General features: G+C 29.4%; 4 protein-coding genes and 1 long non-coding RNA gene across 7 annotated transcripts in view; 2 read left to right on the forward strand and 3 right to left on the reverse strand.

Annotated features, from left to right (window-relative positions):
- The window catches only part of LOC122636841 (nuclear pore complex protein Nup88), a 57369-nt gene extending 56879 nt beyond the window's left edge, over window positions 1-490 (forward strand). Inside the window, exon 13 of the mRNA XM_043828474.1 lies at window positions 61-490. Within this exon, the coding sequence (XP_043684409.1) occupies window positions 61-124 (64 nt within the window). The 3' untranslated portion in view covers window positions 125-490. The remainder of the gene's footprint in view (window positions 1-60) is intronic.
- LOC122636842 lies at window positions 314-3620 on the reverse strand. 3 transcript variants are annotated; one of them, XM_043828476.1, is made up of 7 exons: window positions 3367-3620; window positions 2863-2886; window positions 2490-2780; window positions 2240-2348; window positions 1765-2112; window positions 1340-1661; window positions 314-1226 (listed from the first exon to the last, which is right to left on the reverse strand). In XM_043828476.1, the coding sequence occupies exons 3-7, from the start codon at window positions 2759-2761 to the stop codon at window positions 694-696; spliced, it is 1584 nt and encodes a 527-aa protein (XP_043684411.1). In that variant the 5' UTR covers window positions 2762-2780; window positions 2863-2886; window positions 3367-3620; the 3' UTR covers window positions 314-693. The 3 variants fall into 3 exon arrangements, with proteins under 3 accessions (XP_043684411.1, XP_043684410.1, XP_043684413.1); XM_043828475.1 differs by having other exon boundaries at window positions 3190-3620; XM_043828478.1 differs by lacking the exons at window positions 2863-2886; window positions 3367-3620 and having other exon boundaries at window positions 2482-2619.
- Window positions 3621-3625: 5 nt separating this feature from the next.
- On the reverse strand, window positions 3626-7023 carry LOC122636840 (FK506-binding protein 15). Its single transcript, XM_043828473.1, has 12 exons — window positions 6788-7023; window positions 6485-6652; window positions 5875-6394; window positions 5577-5783; window positions 5477-5512; window positions 5172-5357; window positions 4907-5089; window positions 4608-4833; window positions 4259-4524; window positions 4057-4182; window positions 3858-3992; window positions 3626-3769 (listed from the first exon to the last, which is right to left on the reverse strand). Exons 1-12 carry the CDS (start codon window positions 6862-6864, stop codon window positions 3695-3697), a joined length of 2205 nt encoding a protein of 734 aa, XP_043684408.1. The 5' UTR covers window positions 6865-7023; the 3' UTR covers window positions 3626-3694.
- A 2410-nt stretch (window positions 7024-9433) lies between these two features.
- LOC122636848 lies at window positions 9434-13895 on the forward strand. Its single transcript, XM_043828483.1, has 8 exons — window positions 9434-9582; window positions 10356-10682; window positions 11052-11275; window positions 11610-11613; window positions 12213-12347; window positions 12955-13118; window positions 13237-13399; window positions 13509-13895. The coding sequence occupies exons 1-8, from the start codon at window positions 9471-9473 to the stop codon at window positions 13691-13693; spliced, it is 1314 nt and encodes a 437-aa protein (XP_043684418.1). The 5' UTR covers window positions 9434-9470; the 3' UTR covers window positions 13694-13895.
- A 1044-nt stretch (window positions 13896-14939) lies between these two features.
- Window positions 14940-16844, reverse strand: LOC122636843. Its single transcript, XR_006329083.1, has 3 exons — window positions 16761-16844; window positions 16100-16197; window positions 14940-15322 (listed from the first exon to the last, which is right to left on the reverse strand). It is a non-coding gene; the product is annotated as an uncharacterized LOC122636843 (long non-coding RNA).
- Between the last annotated feature and the right edge of the window lie 1074 nt (window positions 16845-17918).

Raw genomic sequence — 17918 nt, forward strand, 5'->3', positions numbered from 1 at the left:
TAAAATATTTCTAGAATCTAATAAATTATATCTTATAATTTAATCGTAAATCTTTTACAGGACAAAAGATATTAAAAATATGGTAGTTCAAGTCAAAAAACTCGAAGACGAAGTAGGAATTTAATACATTGGTAAACAAGTTTATTGTATATCATTTTCCTAAACTACTTTCATATTAATTACTATTGGATAAGATAAACGTATAAAAAAAAAAAAAAAAAAGAAAGAAAAAAAAGAAAAAACATTTATATTTTCAAAATAATTTATTAAATGCTATACGATCTTATATTATAATTAAGAAACGACATCGATGAAGAAGAATACTTAAACTTATTTCATATATTATCATACATTGATGAAATACCAATTCAGAATCTATACACTGTTAATGTTTCGTCATACATCTTATTTAACATCGATACACGTGATAATACGTGTAAAGAAAAAGAAAAAAAAGAAATAAATAAAAATTAATTGTTTTCGTGGCTCATAAAAAGAATAAAATTATATTATAGTAATATCTACCACATAGATAAAAACTTTTTATTTTTAATTTTATCTACTGTAAAATTATAACAACCATTTTTATATAATCTCTAATATTAAATAAGATGTAATCTTCTTAGTATACTAACTTGTGCGCCCTAATATCCCTTATTTATCCTATCAGTAAATTAACCTATTTCTCAACAATCAAGGCACAAAAATATAATGAGACACGTCATTACTATCTTCCATTACTTTAGATTGAAGTAATTTAATTTCCAATCTTAATTTCTCTTTCTCCATCTCCTGCTTTTTTAACTCATTTGTATAACAATTAATTTGTAGTTTTAATTTGTCTTTTTTAAGTTTTAACATTTCAGTCTCATGATGTAACTTTCCTCTTTCCGCACGAAGTACAGCTAATTGTTCTTGCAACAATTGATGACTAGCCTCATCCGTTAATACCACATCGTTGGTATCGATATCTCCTTTTATAATAGCAGCACATTTGGATCCATTTGTTTCACTTTCAGGACTGCTATCTACTTCTGCTTCCATAGACGTTGCCTCCTTCATAATCCAAATCCTCGAATCCGCAGTTTCGTTAAAATCATTGGCTGATTTCGATGTTTGCTGTGGTTGCGACGTTAAGGATCTATTTTGTATTTTATGACTAGATGTAGGATCTTTTGTCATTTTCTCTATATTTGCTGAAGATGTTATAGCATCTATATCTAAAACTGTTTTATATATATATATATATATATTTTTTTTTTTTATAAACGATACGGTATTGTCACAAAAATAAAGAAACGCGTTAATATACCTTATTGAATTTATAAAAGAATAATACCTTGAGAATTAGGAGATTGACTATCATCGACCGTATGTGACAAATGATTACTGCAATATGTATTAAAATCTCGTTCATCAACAAAAACAGAACCATCCGCGTTGACAATAGACTCGACTATTACCGATGGATCTCCGTCTTCCATTACTAATTCTCCTACTATCTCTCCATTTGTTGTTATTATATCACCCTCATTATTTGTTCTCAACAATTTATCCTCTGTTGCATCCATTTCATCTACTACTTCTTCTTGAGTCAATTGACCGCCATACGAATCGTCACCATCATTTCCTTCGCTCACTTCTAATTCAGGCGATAGACCCTTAAAAAAAAAAACAAATAAATATTTTCCCATTGATCTCGATTTGAAAATAAAATAATTAATCGTATCTCGTCGCAAGGTCATCTCATAAAATCGATCTTACATCCTGACCCCAAGCTGACTCCTGTTCTTTTTTCATTCTTTTTATCGTTTGTGCAATTTCATCTTCTGACTCGGAATATAATTTTCTTTCGCCATGTACACCTTGCATTTTTTCAATATCGTGTATTTTTTTAAATAATTGATATGCTCTTTCAGGCGTAATGTCTTTTTTTTGCTTATTAGCTGCAGCTATATTAAATAAATCTTTCGAACGTAATATTTTATTCGTACGTAAACGTACATATTCTTTTAATCTTTTACGATCTATATGCAATTGCATGAGGTCTTGTACTTCTTGTTTGATTTCACCACAAAGTTTCCTCTCTTGTGGTAAATTCTTGAATAATTCCTGTAGAATAAATATTGATACAAGATTTTGATTCTTTTGTGCATATGTTTAGTATAGGTGATTTTTTTCTTTTTCTTTCTTATTTTTTTTTTTTTTTTTTTTTTTTTTTTGGATAATGTTTTGTTACCTCTGAAATTTCGTGATTATGTTCGTTATTAACACTAGTTACTTCCAATTTTGTTCCATCTTTCGATGCTCTAAGCATAATGTGTGCTGGACAATTGGTCCTAATTGATCTATATGCAGAGATAAGTAAAATTGTATTATTAATTTCTAATTTCATTATTATTGAACTACATTAAAATCGATTTAATATCTTTTATCAATAAGCATATTATCATTGAAAATACTAAAGAAAATTGTATTTACAAACTAACTGAGATTGTCTCCTGCCAGCACCACGTGGAAGAAACTTTTGACCACCATAGATGCACGCGTATTTCACCGAATAATATTTTAAACGTTCGCTAATAGGTCTTGCAGTTTTCATATGAGCACCGCTAACTGTTCTACTGTCTCTTCTCCAGTAATGCACAAGACTACGTTTTGAAAATTTCTCCAATTTATGTTCCAACTCTTCGTAACTGTCAAACATCTCCCCCAAACGAAAAGATACATCATTATCCTCCACAGAACTTGCATCCATCATAAAAATGACAACTAATAATCTAAGTGATAAAGAACATGATTCCTATTATTTCTTCATAAACCAATATTTTATTGATCAACTGGTAATATCTGATCCATTACCATCATCTTTCCACACCTACATTCCTATATAACACATAAAATGATATTAAATATAATTTTTAGTTTATGTTTATATCATAAAAATTTCAAAGTCCGACATTTTCTAATCGTAAAAAGCAAAAGAATGTTAGAATAGGCGACCGTCATTAACGGAATTATAACTCTAAAACGATATTTGAAAAGAGATTATCATTCTGTTTGGATTTCTCTTAATAGATCGTAAAGACAAGGTATTTATAAAATATTAAATGAGAAAATTTTGTTTCCTCCATGATTTGTGAGGTTAAGTATCGTTTTGATTGACGTGGTAGAAGCCAAAAATCTAACCGTGAATACAGACAAATACAAATTCTTGAGAGCCGGACAAACTCAACCAGCCAGACCTTTTAACTCTTAACAATTACGTATTTCTGATAACACAATGAACACCGCATCATGTTTAATTTAATTAATCGTTCTTCGAACGTAAATATCGTCAATACTGTTTCTACCAAGACCACGTACCGTGCTTTTGCGCCATTTTTCGTATGCAGGTATACGACCTTCGGCGCATCTTTCCTGTCATCTACTCGTTTCATATTATAGTACGAAGATAAGCTTCTTAAAATGAATATTTCAAAGGTTTATATTATCAGATTCATGTATTTATTACAAAATCTACAAAATAAGTTACGAATGTTTTAATATCGTTCGTCTTTATAATATTTATAAGGAACGAAAAAAAATATGAATCGAGTTTTAAACTTATGCATACGAATGCAAATAAATTTAAAAATATCATTTATTTATATGGAATGATCCATAGAGAGATAATTACAGTGTTATCGTTGCGTTAATAGATAGCATTGTCCAATTCTTTGTCCATTGGCGGGATAGGTGGTGGTTCATTTTGTTCGGCTGGTATAACCTATAATATAGAAAATATTACTTTTTTATATAACAAATTTAGAAAAAAAACAGCGTTTAATTATATATGTGTTAGAACAATCACTTACCGAATTTGGATTATTTAAAAATTTGCTTGATTGTTCATCGTTATCCTGGATATTTTTCAAGGCCTTTCTTAATTCCGTTCCTGTTTCTATTATATTTCTTTCAGGAACCTCTTGTAAAACTTGCAATGTAATGTTCTAGGAACGAATTGTATTTGTAATAATATACATAATGATATCACGATTAAAGAATTTTCTATACCTTTATTGTATTGGCTACAACTGCTTTTATATGTTCACTGCTATATGAATCATTCGTAAATGTTTCCATTAAAGTAAGATAAGTCTTGTTCATAATATACTTGATTTCTTTATTTTTGTTTTCTTTCTGTGAATGAATTTAATAAAATATTATGAATTATTCAAATAACTGATAATTATACCATAAAATGTTTTGAAGATACCATATTAATTCCTGTCATAGCACTATCAACTTTTGCAGCAAGTTCTGAAATTTTATTTTTCAATTCTGCATTGTCTCTTTCATATTCGTTTTGGGACTTTTTGTACTTTTCTATATCTTCCAATTTTGCAATTAATTCATCATTTTTATTACTCAATGATATTTCAAGAACTTTAATTTTATCATTTAATTCTTTATTAATACTGGATAAAGATACTTTCTCTTCCTCTAATGTCTTAGCAAATTCTACACTTTTCGATAATGACTCTGTGAAACAATCATAACTTTATTTCGGTTTTGTAATAATGTTGTAAAAAAAGACAAATGCACAAAAAAGATAATTTAATTACCCTTTAAATATTTTACTTCATTTTCTAATTCAACAATTTCTTTTCTTATTTTGGATAGATCAGATAAATGTTCACAACAAACATCTTTTTCGACATCTGTTGTGTTTAATAATTCTTTGTTTTTAGCACCACTTTGTGATGTATTCATAGTTAATAATAATTTCAAGGTATCTTCCATTGTTGCATCTTTCGTTGAAGATGCATTTTGTAATTCCAAAATATGAAACTAGAAGACATAAAAAAATAAGTACTAAGATAATACGTATGTACATGATTACACGATTTATCAGTATAATTACCTTATCAAGTACTTTTTGTACATTATCAGCTATTTTGGACATTCCCATTCTGAGCTCGGCATTTGCCATTCTAGTTTCTGACAAAAGCATATTTAAACTTGGATCAATTACGGTAGATACAGCTTGAGTTACAGGCTGTGGTTGTAAGGAATACATTTGACCATTTGATGTTATATAATTTGACTAGAATGATGCAAATGTCATATAATTTTTTATTAATAATACAAGAAAAAAAAAATCATATTAAAAAGTAAATCCGAATTACTTGTAGTTGTGAAGCAGGCCATGGAGATGTAAACGCGGCACTAGGAATTAATGGTTTAGAGATAATGGGGTTTGTCGAAGGCACGTTATTTTTCGATTTCGTTACTTTGCAAGTACTTTGTGTTATACTCCCAGATGTTTCCTGTGTCATATGTTTTTTTTGTAATGACACTTCTAATGATTCTATCTGAAAAAGAACATGTCTTAAATTTAAATCATCTTACAATACCATATGTAATATATAATGATCATATATTTTCTTTTCTTTTATTTTTTTACTAAAATAATACAATATAATTTTTTTACCTTTTTCTGTCGTGGTGATTTTTGTGGTGAGTCATCCTACAAATACATATCTTTGATTATATAAATTGTAAGATATATTATACTTATTACTTTAAAATACCTCTGTATCTTCAGAATCTGTAGTTGTCGATGTCTGCATCTTTGGAAGAATCGATTGACCCATTTTAGCCATTCTTGACAGCAATGAAGCTTTGCCAGAAACTGTAGGTTTAGACAAAGAGTATTGTTCTTCTGAGTCTTGTATATTCGTTACTTCTATCTCCATCAAAATATCTTTGTCTTTTGGAAAACCTGGACCTAAACTGATCTATTTAAGAGACTAATTATTATTGCAGTATAAGTTTTTCACAAATATATTATCTCAGCACAACTAATAATGAAAACAATATATAAAGTACCTGTTTACTAGGAGGTAAAAATAAAATCCTTTTTAATTCTTTACTAATTCCTACAAGAGTTTTTTCCCAACTATCGTCCATTGATATATTTACCGTCATTGTTTGTAACGACGAATAATTTATTTTACATGGCTGCACAATATCTGTACTAATAAAATATTTCATAGATACACTGGATCCTTCTTTTGTAACTTTTTCTTTAGTAACAGCTGTTAAATCTTGATAGATTACATTATCTATTTTGTCTTCCTTTGAAAAATATTTAGCTATACCTATTTCTCTTGCAAATTCGATACAAGCATCATTACTTTCAAATAAGATCGACCAATTTTCATTATTGTCATCATAATAAGTAGAATAATTATTAATTTGAACGGTATATGTAAACTTCCTTGTTATGGTAACTATTGAAACATATTCTTGTTTGGTTTTATATAAAATTATTTGATATATTCTAGCAGAAACATTCCCTGTTAACGCTATTCCAAGTTTACCAATAGAAATATATTGTCCATTTTGCCTACGAATAATTAATTAACAATACTAATAAATAAATTTTTAATTGAAATAAAAAGAAAATATATATATATATATATGAGAATAAACGTACAATTTATAAGCATGAATAGCTTTCGCAATAATAACTTCTGTTTTAGTAGAGGAAGGAGTCGATAAACTGTTACGCTTGTTACTAGATTTTTTTTGGCCTGGCTGTTTTATTACACAGGATATATCTTGATCTTTTGTATAATTTCCAAAAATAGCAGCTAAGTTAGATCTAAAAACAAAAGAAACAAAAACAAAGAATATAAAAAGAAACAAAAAAAAAAAATATTTAACATCATTATCACATTATATATGTAAATTAAGAGTAATAGGTTAAATGTTAAAATAATAATATATATTTATTTACCCGGCTCCAGGTACAAAATCTTCATCTTCATTCTTAAATATTTTCTCGATATTTGGCAATTGATCGTCCGCATTCATGTTGTTTTATATAAAATTATTACATATGTATATGTATTTCGTATGTTTTAAAACGCGTATTAATGAAATAAATTCATTGTAAATATTTATATGTCGAGTGACATTTTCTTAGAATACAATGATGTCATAATGTGACTTTACCGATAAGTAATAGTAGTATCGTAAAAGCATCATAGATGACGCTCTAGTTCCTCCTCCCCCTTCCTCCCACTCTCCTTACGATAATGTTTCCTTAACCTACATATTTACTTAATTCTTTACGGGCTACGTAGGTCGACACGCGTAATCGTGTTTGTTTCAATAAGCAAAAAACAAATGATGATTGCTCATGAATAGTGATTTTCTATGAGAGTAAGAAAAACAAAGTTATATTACAACTTTTATATTCGGTAGGATAATGCTTGATGCTATAAGAAATAATCTTGTTCGCCGCGTCTTTAGTTTCAAAATATAAAATTTCGATTATGATACGTTGAGACGATCAATTGTTAAATTTCTAATGATAATAGATCGTATATCTATATATCTATATCGTGCGTTGTTACGTACTTACAACTAAAGTAATTTTTTTGGCGCATTATAATTATTTCGTCGAATATTATCATCCGAATGTTAGAATTCATCTGCAAAGACTTATTTTCCAGTTCATCGTAATACTCGGACGCGTTAACATCGTATTGGCCGCACATGTTGGAAGGTATTTATAATATAATTTTCTTTATTAGAACGAAACAAAGTGAGATTCGTGTTAATCAGTGTATTATTAATTAGCCGTACATATTACCAACTGATCGATTGATCGATGATGAAGTAATGAAATATAATATTTTATTCGACGAAATGACTTAGCAGATTTGTACGATAGATGTAATGACTTAACAGATTGATACAATTCTTTTTTTTCTCTTTTTTTTTTTTTTTTTTTTTTAGATTATCATACGATTATTCTTATCATTTCATTTACAATAAAGCAATAATTATTCTTTTATCGGGAACGTGTCATATGAAATATAAATATATACATCGTTATCGAAGTTTATAAAATCGATTGAAAATTTATGCTTATATAAGTTTCAACATGCCATATACGACATTGAATTTTATTAATAAATTGTTTAAATCGAATCGACATTAAATATCTACGTTACAAAAAAAAAATAAAAAAAAAAAAAAATTAATCGCGTCGAATAGTCGTGCATCGACAACAAATCATTTTCTAAAATGGTTTCTAAGGATCGATTAATATTTTATATCCTTTATCGTATCGATCGTATAATTTAAAAAAAATACAAGAGAAACAAGAGAAAGAAAAAAGTATCACACATCGATATTGATAATTTAAGATCGTCGTGTAGTTATTACGTATAAGGAGAAAATCGATATTGTTTTCGATTGAATCGATATTGTTTGAAAATTGATAATTGTTTTCTTCAAGAATTATCTTATTCTAAGAAAAGACGTAAGGAATGTGTGCACATCGGTGCACAATTATGATGTAGGTACTTACATGTTCACTCACAAATAATATAGTAATGTTATGTCATAAAGGGAGAGAGAGAGAGAGAGAGAGAGAGAGAGAGAGAGAGAGAGAGAGACACTAATTATCACGTCGCAACTTCTCGTCATTACGCATTCGTATAAAATAATTGCATTTTTTTATTGTATTAAGGAAAAACAAAATTTTTCATTGTTATCAAAAAGAAATAAACTAATAAAATCCAACTAATAGAAATAACGTCATCGATTACTTTCTACTTTCTTACACAAGTTTATAACTTAATAATTCGATCTTATCCATTCGCTAGTTTCCCTTATGTAATATTTATCTTGCAATAAATTAAGTAAAACAATTGACCGTTTGCTTATTTCTAAATGAGGCAATTGTTTCTTCATTTTCCGGTAATCTAATCTATAGAAAAGATGTACGATATATTTGAACGTAAAAAAAAGGAGAGAGAAGAAAAAAGAAAAAAAAAGAGAGAGAGAGAGAGAAATTCTCACGAACTTATTATTATTATAAGCGTTATCACGATTAGAACGTATTATCGCATTGATGCGTTCATTAGAAAATATTTTTACGTTAAACACATACGCGCTAATCGATTTTATCGATACTGTCGTATTAATTCAATCGATTTTCTTATTTATACAATTGTGTAAGGTATATAAAAATATTATAATAATTTTTTACTTACTCTTTCAATATTTGTCGCAAACTTGATATCTTAATTTAGTTTGGTAATATATCTTAATCAAATACGATATCGTATATTCGAAAACGTTGTTTTTTCTATTCATTTCGAGTGATCGTTGCTACAATCGATTAAATGTTCTCGTACATAACTATCTTATTGAATACAGTATCGATTGTTGAGCATTTGTAATAGTTGTAGATTTGATTTCTTCTTTTTCCTGTCCGTTGAGAATATCAGTGATCGAAGGTGGGGACAGGGTTAAAGGACCTATCATCATTAAGTGTTATATTCCGAGGGACTTCCCAGTTGTCGTTCGATTTTTCGTTTAAAAGGGGGACACGGTTTCTCCATGTCCATTCAGTTTCACTTTTGACCAACTACGGTGACTACGTTGACCTTCGAGGACTTGCGATGACAAGAAGTATCCTTATTTTCAACATTATCCTCATCATTTTTCAATTACAAAATGATTTGGTCCTTGGCGCGCCGCTAAACGAGACGATGTATCGTCTCGATACTACTGGTAATACTTTCAAATAAAATCTTGATTACAATGTCTCGTAATTATTAGATCGTTTCGTATTTGTTTTAACAAAATGAATTTGATTCCAGTCGGAAATGGAATTAATAAAATAGTCTTATTGTTCGTCGTCTTTTTTTTTATATATAGCTGATCTATAACCAAGCCGATTTATATTCGTCAGATCGATTAATTCCATGTTAAACTTACAAAATGGTAAAAAAAAAAAAAATAGATAAAGTAATATAGATTGTGTATAGATCATTAAATTATTCGACGACTATTGACGATGTGTTAAGTTTACAAATTTTTAAAGAAAATATTTTACGAATTCGCGTTTCAATTTCTTTTTTTTTTTACACACACAAACACACACATGTGTATATATATATATATATATATATATATATATATATATATATGTCGTAATAGTTCTATATTTTTTTTTTACGTCAGATACGAACGAAGAAGATAAAATGAATTCAAGTAAATCACGCAAAGTCATATCGATCGTGACGATCGAGTTTGATTAAAAAGTTAAAAAATTTATTCATTGGTATTGCCGTTATGTAAAGAATTTCTTCGCGTTAGGTGAATCACAGTCGATTCGAACGTTTCTCTCTCTCTTTTTTTTTTTTCTTCAACACGCTCCTCGTATAATCAAAGTTAAATATGTACTTCTCAATGATCGTAAGAACTCGTTGAATATTTTATCGATGATAGATTCCTCTTGAGAAAACATATAAATGTACCTACATCAAATGTGTCCACGACAGGTTGTCCAAGGATTGTCACTAGAGAAGAATGGAAAGCTCGTAAACCGTTGGGCGAGCAACAACTCGAACGCACACCAACGCCTTATGTCGTGATCCATCATGGTGGAATTCGTCAATATTGTTACGATCAGGAAGCCTGCAGCAAGATAGTCAGATCTTATCAGAATCTGCATATCGACGATCGTGGTTGGTTCGACCTTGGTTATAATTTCGTTATAGGCGAAGATGGTAACGTGTACGAGGGCCGTGGATGGAATAAAGTTGGTGCACACGCGCCTGGATATAATTTTCAAAGTATCGGCATTTGCATTATAGGAGATTTTATGGGTAAGTTTGTAAAAAAAGAGAACGAGAAAAACAAGAAAGATTATTATCGATGGATAAATTAATTCTATAGGTTTCGAGAAAATGTAATTGACATAAATCGGCATATGTATATATGTATGTATGTATGTATGTATGTATGTATGTATGTATGTATGTATGTATGTGTTTATGCGTAATACTTCCTCTTTCGAGTATCGACGTTGCGTTACTATATTAAGTAACACGCAACATAGATACATTACATATGTGTATTATAATCCTTCAAGTGAATCCCCTCGAAAATTATTTTCTTGAATACGAATTTGAAAAATAATTTTATTCTACGAGCTTGTTTTATCATTCGATATTTGATATTCGATATCATTACAGATTTTCTTCCAAATGACGCGGCCCTTCGTGCCTTAAATTCTCTCATTTCTTGTGGCATCTCTCTTGGAAAAATACATCATGATTATAACGTTATCGGACATCGGCAAGCACGTAGTACACTTTGTCCAGGAGATACATTTTACAAATACGTTATGACACTTCCTCATTGGACATCTCATCCCATACCCGACAGAGTACAAATTACAACGGAAGCTCCATCACAGGTACCAAAAGGAAACGACCCGAATAACGATTACAATATCGATAAAGTTATATTACGATAGATATTGGATTTAGTATAATAGACTGCGTGCAATGAAACTATCGTTCGATGCTATATATCGTCGTACTAAAAATATTATATAACCGTTGCTACCTCTTTTATTATTATTTTTTTATATTTAGTTTTTTCTCATTATTTTTTTTTTTTTTTTTTTTCATACGGTATCGTATCGTACGTAACTTTTTGACAATTCGAACATTGCATATATTATGTTTCGAATGAATTTTGTATTTAAATATAAATCGTTTTTGTAAATTATTCATCACATTACGTAGGATAGTAATATATCGATGAAAACTTTTCGATTAGCGTATGATTTCAGACAAAATAATTCATATCAACGAGTATATATTATTTACGAATCGATAAGAATAGAAAAAAAAAGAAAAGGAGAAAAGAAAGATCTTATGTGTACCGTGCAACAATTATATCAGATCATATAAACAATTTGTTTTGCGTTATATATTTGCGGTATAATTACATTGATTCAATTTAATGTTCGGCGAAATCATCGAATCGCGATGATTATTTACATATCTATTAGCATACATTTGCGAGAATGAATATTTAACATTCTATGTATCTGATCGCATTTATAACAAAAAAAATTAAATAAATATTGATGTTTGCAATAACGATAAAACGATACGCAAATCAATTGGGAAGCCCCGATTGAAGAGTCTCTTAAAAAGAATTTAATATTCTATTTTATGTATACGAAGATAAAGAACACGAACGCATACACACATATAATTTTCATTGCTTGTATACAACAGACGTACCAATACAAACGAATACTTTTATATGCTTGATATTAATATCTATGTGCAAAGGTCATGTGTTCGATGTATGCGTTCAAGAGCGGATTAGTTGATCAGTATATATTAACTGCCATCAAGTAGTGTATAGTATCAAAGAAGTAACGAGAATGGTACGAGTAACGTTTCTACTTGTTGCAATTTGCATCGCAATTTGCCGTGCAACGGAAGTTGCAGATTCGGCTGAAACATTTGGTAACACAACTCTTTCTCTTTTTTTCTTTCTTTCTCTCTCTCTCTCTCTCTCTATCTCTCTTATGTTGTTTTTCTTCTTGCGACGTAATCAATTTTCTCGAATCGAATGTCCATCGATCGTTTTATAGATTCATTCAATTGCGAAATAAAACGAAGAGACGAAGAGATACAATTAAAAAGACCTTGACTCGTATCTCGATATAACATATACTTCGCACTTAACGAAATTTATTTTCACTCGAGAAAAAAATGTAAAATATCGGAGTAATCATTAGCAATTCGGCAATAAAATTGATCGTTCGCTCGACGAGATAAATTTGAAAAACAATTGTGTATCTTCATTAAAGGAGTAAACCATGTGAAAATATATAATTGCGAGAATAATTTTATCGGCCGTTAGTACGGTAATTATATCGTGACGTCAGCTTTGACACGAGGAGATTAGATCGAAAAAAAAAAGATTTTATACGTTATATAGTGTAATTTCTTTAATGACATCTCTTCGTATGTTTTCGCAGTTGAATTTTTATCGCAATAAATAAAATTGCTGATCGATAAACGATCGATCGATCGATTTGTTATCTGATACTTACATATTTATTTTCAGGAACACCTAATATCATTTCGAGACGGCAATGGGGAGCTAGACCGCCGAAAGCTACTATACCTGCTCTTAAAATTGATCCAGTTCCTTACGTTGTTATTCATCATTCGGATACAGTTGGTTGTAACACTCAAGCAATTTGTCAGGCTAGAGTTAGAAGTTTTCAGGTGACGCTTATGATATATTCTTTTTATTTCTTTTGGTTTCTATTCACGAAGATGTCTGATAACGTTACGAAATTTTTGCTGGAATAATTGAAAAAATAATTGCATATTATATTCGTAGAATAATCATATGAACGCGAAAAAATGGGATGACATCGGCTACAATTTTTTGGTCGGTGAAGATGGTAATGTCTACGAAGGTCGTGGCTGGGGTAAACATGGCTCCCATTCGGTCCAATACAATGCCAAAAGTATCGGTATTTGCCTCATTGGTAAATTTACAAGTAAGTTACAAGCGCATCTTTTATCGTACTTTCTTTTTAAATTTAATTTTTTCGTTCGTTTTTATCTTTTCTACAATTGCAAATTTTACTTATGTCTATTTGTGTATAGATACCGTACCAAATTCAGCGAGCGTTCGAGCAGCACAGAATTTGATAGCTTACGGAGTAGCTAACAACAAAATCAAGTCCGATTACAAACTTCTTGGCCATCGACAAACCGCTCAAACTAGTTGTCCTGGAAATGCTTTATACAATTTGATTAAAACATGGCCTCACTGGTCCGAGAAACCATAAGAGTTATGCGATTATATTGATCTATGAAATATAACGTCTTATTGTTTTAAACTTGACAATCATTGGAAAGTTGGATGGATAATTTTTTTTGATTTTTCTTTACGACAGATCAGTTCAAATTCGATTTTCATGCAAATATTTTTACTTGTTGTTTCATAAAGAAAAAGTTCTAAAAGTATTAATAAAACTTTCTTTGAACATATATTTATTCAGACTGATTTTTTTTATAATTTGTAACACGTACAGTTTCATTGTAACTTTATTTTTTTACGACACACACACACACACACACACACACACACACACACACACACACACACACACACACACACACACACACACACAAATGTATACACCTACACGAGTAGTATAAAATTTTCTCAATGATTTACAATACGCTTACTGATCCAAGTAATATTATTTAGTTTGTATCCTTCGATTAGATTTATTAAAATAGGAAATTCTTCGCAGTAAACAGTAAATAAAGAGGGAATTCACCGTATTTATTATAAGAGGAAAAATCAAGCTTGGTCGATGCTAATTTATAGTTGTACGTGCTTCACTAATTAGAGATCTCTCATCGATCTTTTATCGATCTCTCGTTAGAACGATCGTACTGCATACCGACATCACGATTCCTTTCGATAAATTACTCAAAACATTTCTTTATTCACGTTTTCTTTATCCTGCCAAGCGATCATAAAATCTGATCTGTAAAATTTCGAAGAATTATACAGAATTTTTAAAGTAATATATGAAAAAATACAAAGTAATATTTGTAATTTTCTAATTATTTAAACAATCTTTAATGTATAAGTAGATTAAATTAATATTTAAACAATAATAAATTCGATTAACATTACAAAGATCATAATAATTCTTAACAAATTGAAATTGAATCAAAATTATTTTCTAATACACCGAACGTCAGCCTTTGGCCTGGTAGTGCGTACGTTGTATAATATAAAATATACGAACGTTCGCAATACCGATTTCCGGATCCCACCACAAGGAGGTAGCTGCGTAGGAGATCTATATATAAATTTCTTTAAAAAAATATAAAATATTATATAATAAAAGTTCTGAATATAATAGAGCATAGAAACTTATAATAAGACTACGACAGAACACATGAAATCGTATAACACAATAGATAGTTTGTTAGAATTAACATCTAATTTTTTATATTAATGAAAATTAAATTAAAATTTCAAATTCAATAGTGAATATTATATTGATCAATATGATGAATAATTACTTGAAAATATTCAAACTATTATTAATAGAGAATAAGATTATGCACGTAAATGTGATTTGCATATTCAACATATAAATGCTATATTATATATCGCAATCTAATAGGATAGAAAATAAGATTGATAAGCTGTTAATGATTAAATTAAGATTATAAAATATTATATATAATGTAAATGAGAAATTAGAGGAACCAAAATTGAAGAAGCAGAAACAAGTTTGAACACGTCTGGACGGACAGCTGATACAAACGAAGAGTGTGTAGAAATGAACTAAGAAAGTCGTCCTCTTGGTCGTCCTTTGATTGTCTATTGTTGGTACTTCTCAAATACTGCGTACAGTGTAGCGTATACAAATACATGTATATAGATATACCTGTAATAGAATAATATCATGCTTTTTCTTTTGTTGCTTGCCAGAAACTTATTTCCAAGAATTATTTTGCAATTGATGGGGATATTTTAAAGCTATTATTTATACGCTATCTTTCTCTCTTTATTAAGGAGCTCATCATATGTATTTAAAAACAGATTTTTAATTTAAAAATATGAGCATATAACAGTGAACATAAGTAGAATAAAAAATATAATATTTAACCTGGAAGAAGTTAATAAAAATAAATAAAAGTAAATGAAAATAATCAAGAACAAATAAAAATAATAAAGAAATTAGAATTTTTCAGTGCGTTTCACTAAGAAATAATTTAATACGATTGTGAATATTGAAATTATTAAAAGCTAAGTATTTTTGAAATGTACCAAAGTATGCAGCCATTTGCTCGATATTGCTTGCTTTGTATCTTAAAATACAAACTCAAACAATATCGATTGACCAAGTCTTACTGCTTGGAAGTAACTGCCTACGGAAACTTAATTATTAATAAAAATGTAATAAATTTTCTAAAATAAAATTATTGCAGAAATAATTTCGATGTCGAAATTAATCTGCTTTTGTTTGTATTCGTCCAAATGTTATATAGAAATAAAGATCTCTCATGTGGCCTTGAGAGAGTTCGAACACTCGACTGTTTTTGTTTTGATATCGATCGAAGAATTTTTTAGAAATATACAACCTAATGTAGCTTTCATATCGTATATTACCTATCTCTTTCTATTAAATCTTGCTATATTTATTAAAATAAAATAAACTTACCTATCGAATAAATGTATCGAAGAAATAAATCCAATAAATTCCAGTAAACACTGGAAATATTCGACGCTTTGTACTGTAGCTCCGGAATTCTTGAAAATCTGAAAAAAATAGTATCATATTACTACAGGACAAGATTAAAAGTGTGTGTGTAATATGTGTAGAGAATATCCATAGATGTGTGTGTGTGTGTATTACATATCATCGTATCCTTATATATATATATATATATACATATACGTAATTGTACACTATATGTAATATATATATGATCGTATACCTATATGTATATAAATGATCGTATTTCTGTTGTATGCGTGCATGCATGTGTATGTGTGTGTGTGAGTATGTATGATCATATATGAAAATCAAATTTAATACAAAATATCAATCGATTATAACTATTAATGCAAAATTATTGATCGGAGTATCATTAAAAAGCGAGAGAAGTATTAATATTGCGAGAATAAAACAGGAAAATAGAAGAAACAATACGACGCGAAAGCTCCTTGGGCGATCTACGAGAGGCTGATTTTATTTTCGCGAATATCTTTTTAACGCGATGATACCCAGACTTGCGAACGCGGCCTCATGAAAATCGCGCGTTTGGCTATCGATTGATATATAGGAAAAGGGTGTACGTTAGAAAAAATTTGCTAATTACCTGTAATTATGCGGAGCGACGAAACACCATGTACACTTGTCACTGCATCCAAGATGGCGATGAGACTAGTGGCAAGGAAGGCAAGTAGTCCCTATAATTCGATGACGTCATCACAGGTACAATCGAGTCAAATCAAATATTATATTTTTTAATGAAAAATAATAAAGAATATAATATAAGTACGTAGATAATACGATATGGATGACAAATGTAATTAATTCGAATTTTAAACATAGACAATAATTTTCTAATGAAAACATTATATTTTTTAAAGATATAGAAACGTTAAATAGATACGCACTTGTATCACAGTTATCCCTATGCTTTATACATTACGCGAAATAATGAGTAATTGTTAAATCAAAATAATTCGATGGATTTACGTATTGATGCGTATATATACACACACACACACACACACGCACACACATCTGTATATATGACTACATATATATTTTATAAATATTTGAAAAAAATAATACTTCTTTGAATTTTTATTTAGACATCGAATAATTACATAATTTATGATCGAAGTAATATATCATGTGTCGATAATAATCATACATAATCGAGAATCAAAAAGAAAGGAAAGAAGGAGAAATAATAAATATGTAAATAAATATATAGAGAACTAATCATTGAAATGTATCATTGAAACGATCATGAAAACTACTCATTATTTATGGATAGTACTAACCTATATAAATAACAAGAACTGAATTGGCTTACTAACCTAATTTATTTTTTCTCTTCTGTCTTTTTCGAAGCGAAAGCAAATGACAAAAAAAAAAAAAGAAAGAAAAAAACACAGATGTAAACGATTGTCGAGCTCGGAACAACGCACCAAAACATTCGTAATAATCGTATCACACATATACACACATATACGTATATTATACATGCATAAATTCTTCGAAACGTCTAGTATTCACGCATTCTCACAGATTACGTTTTTTCATTTTTCACAGTTGCTCACAGGAGACAAAGAGAGAAGTACGTTTAGCGGTAGTAGCTGTTGATCCTTCAAACGACGAACATCTCGATTCTGGGAGACGAAGAACGATACACCAACACTAATTCTAATTCGATGCTCCTTATTCTCGCGAAATTCTTGAAAATCTGAAAAATGTGAAATCTCATATTAATACAGGATAAAAT

This window comes from Vespula pensylvanica, chromosome 23 (assembly GCF_014466175.1).
Source record: "Vespula pensylvanica isolate Volc-1 chromosome 23, ASM1446617v1, whole genome shotgun sequence".
Classification (NCBI taxonomy): Eukaryota; Metazoa; Arthropoda; class Insecta; order Hymenoptera; family Vespidae; genus Vespula; species Vespula pensylvanica.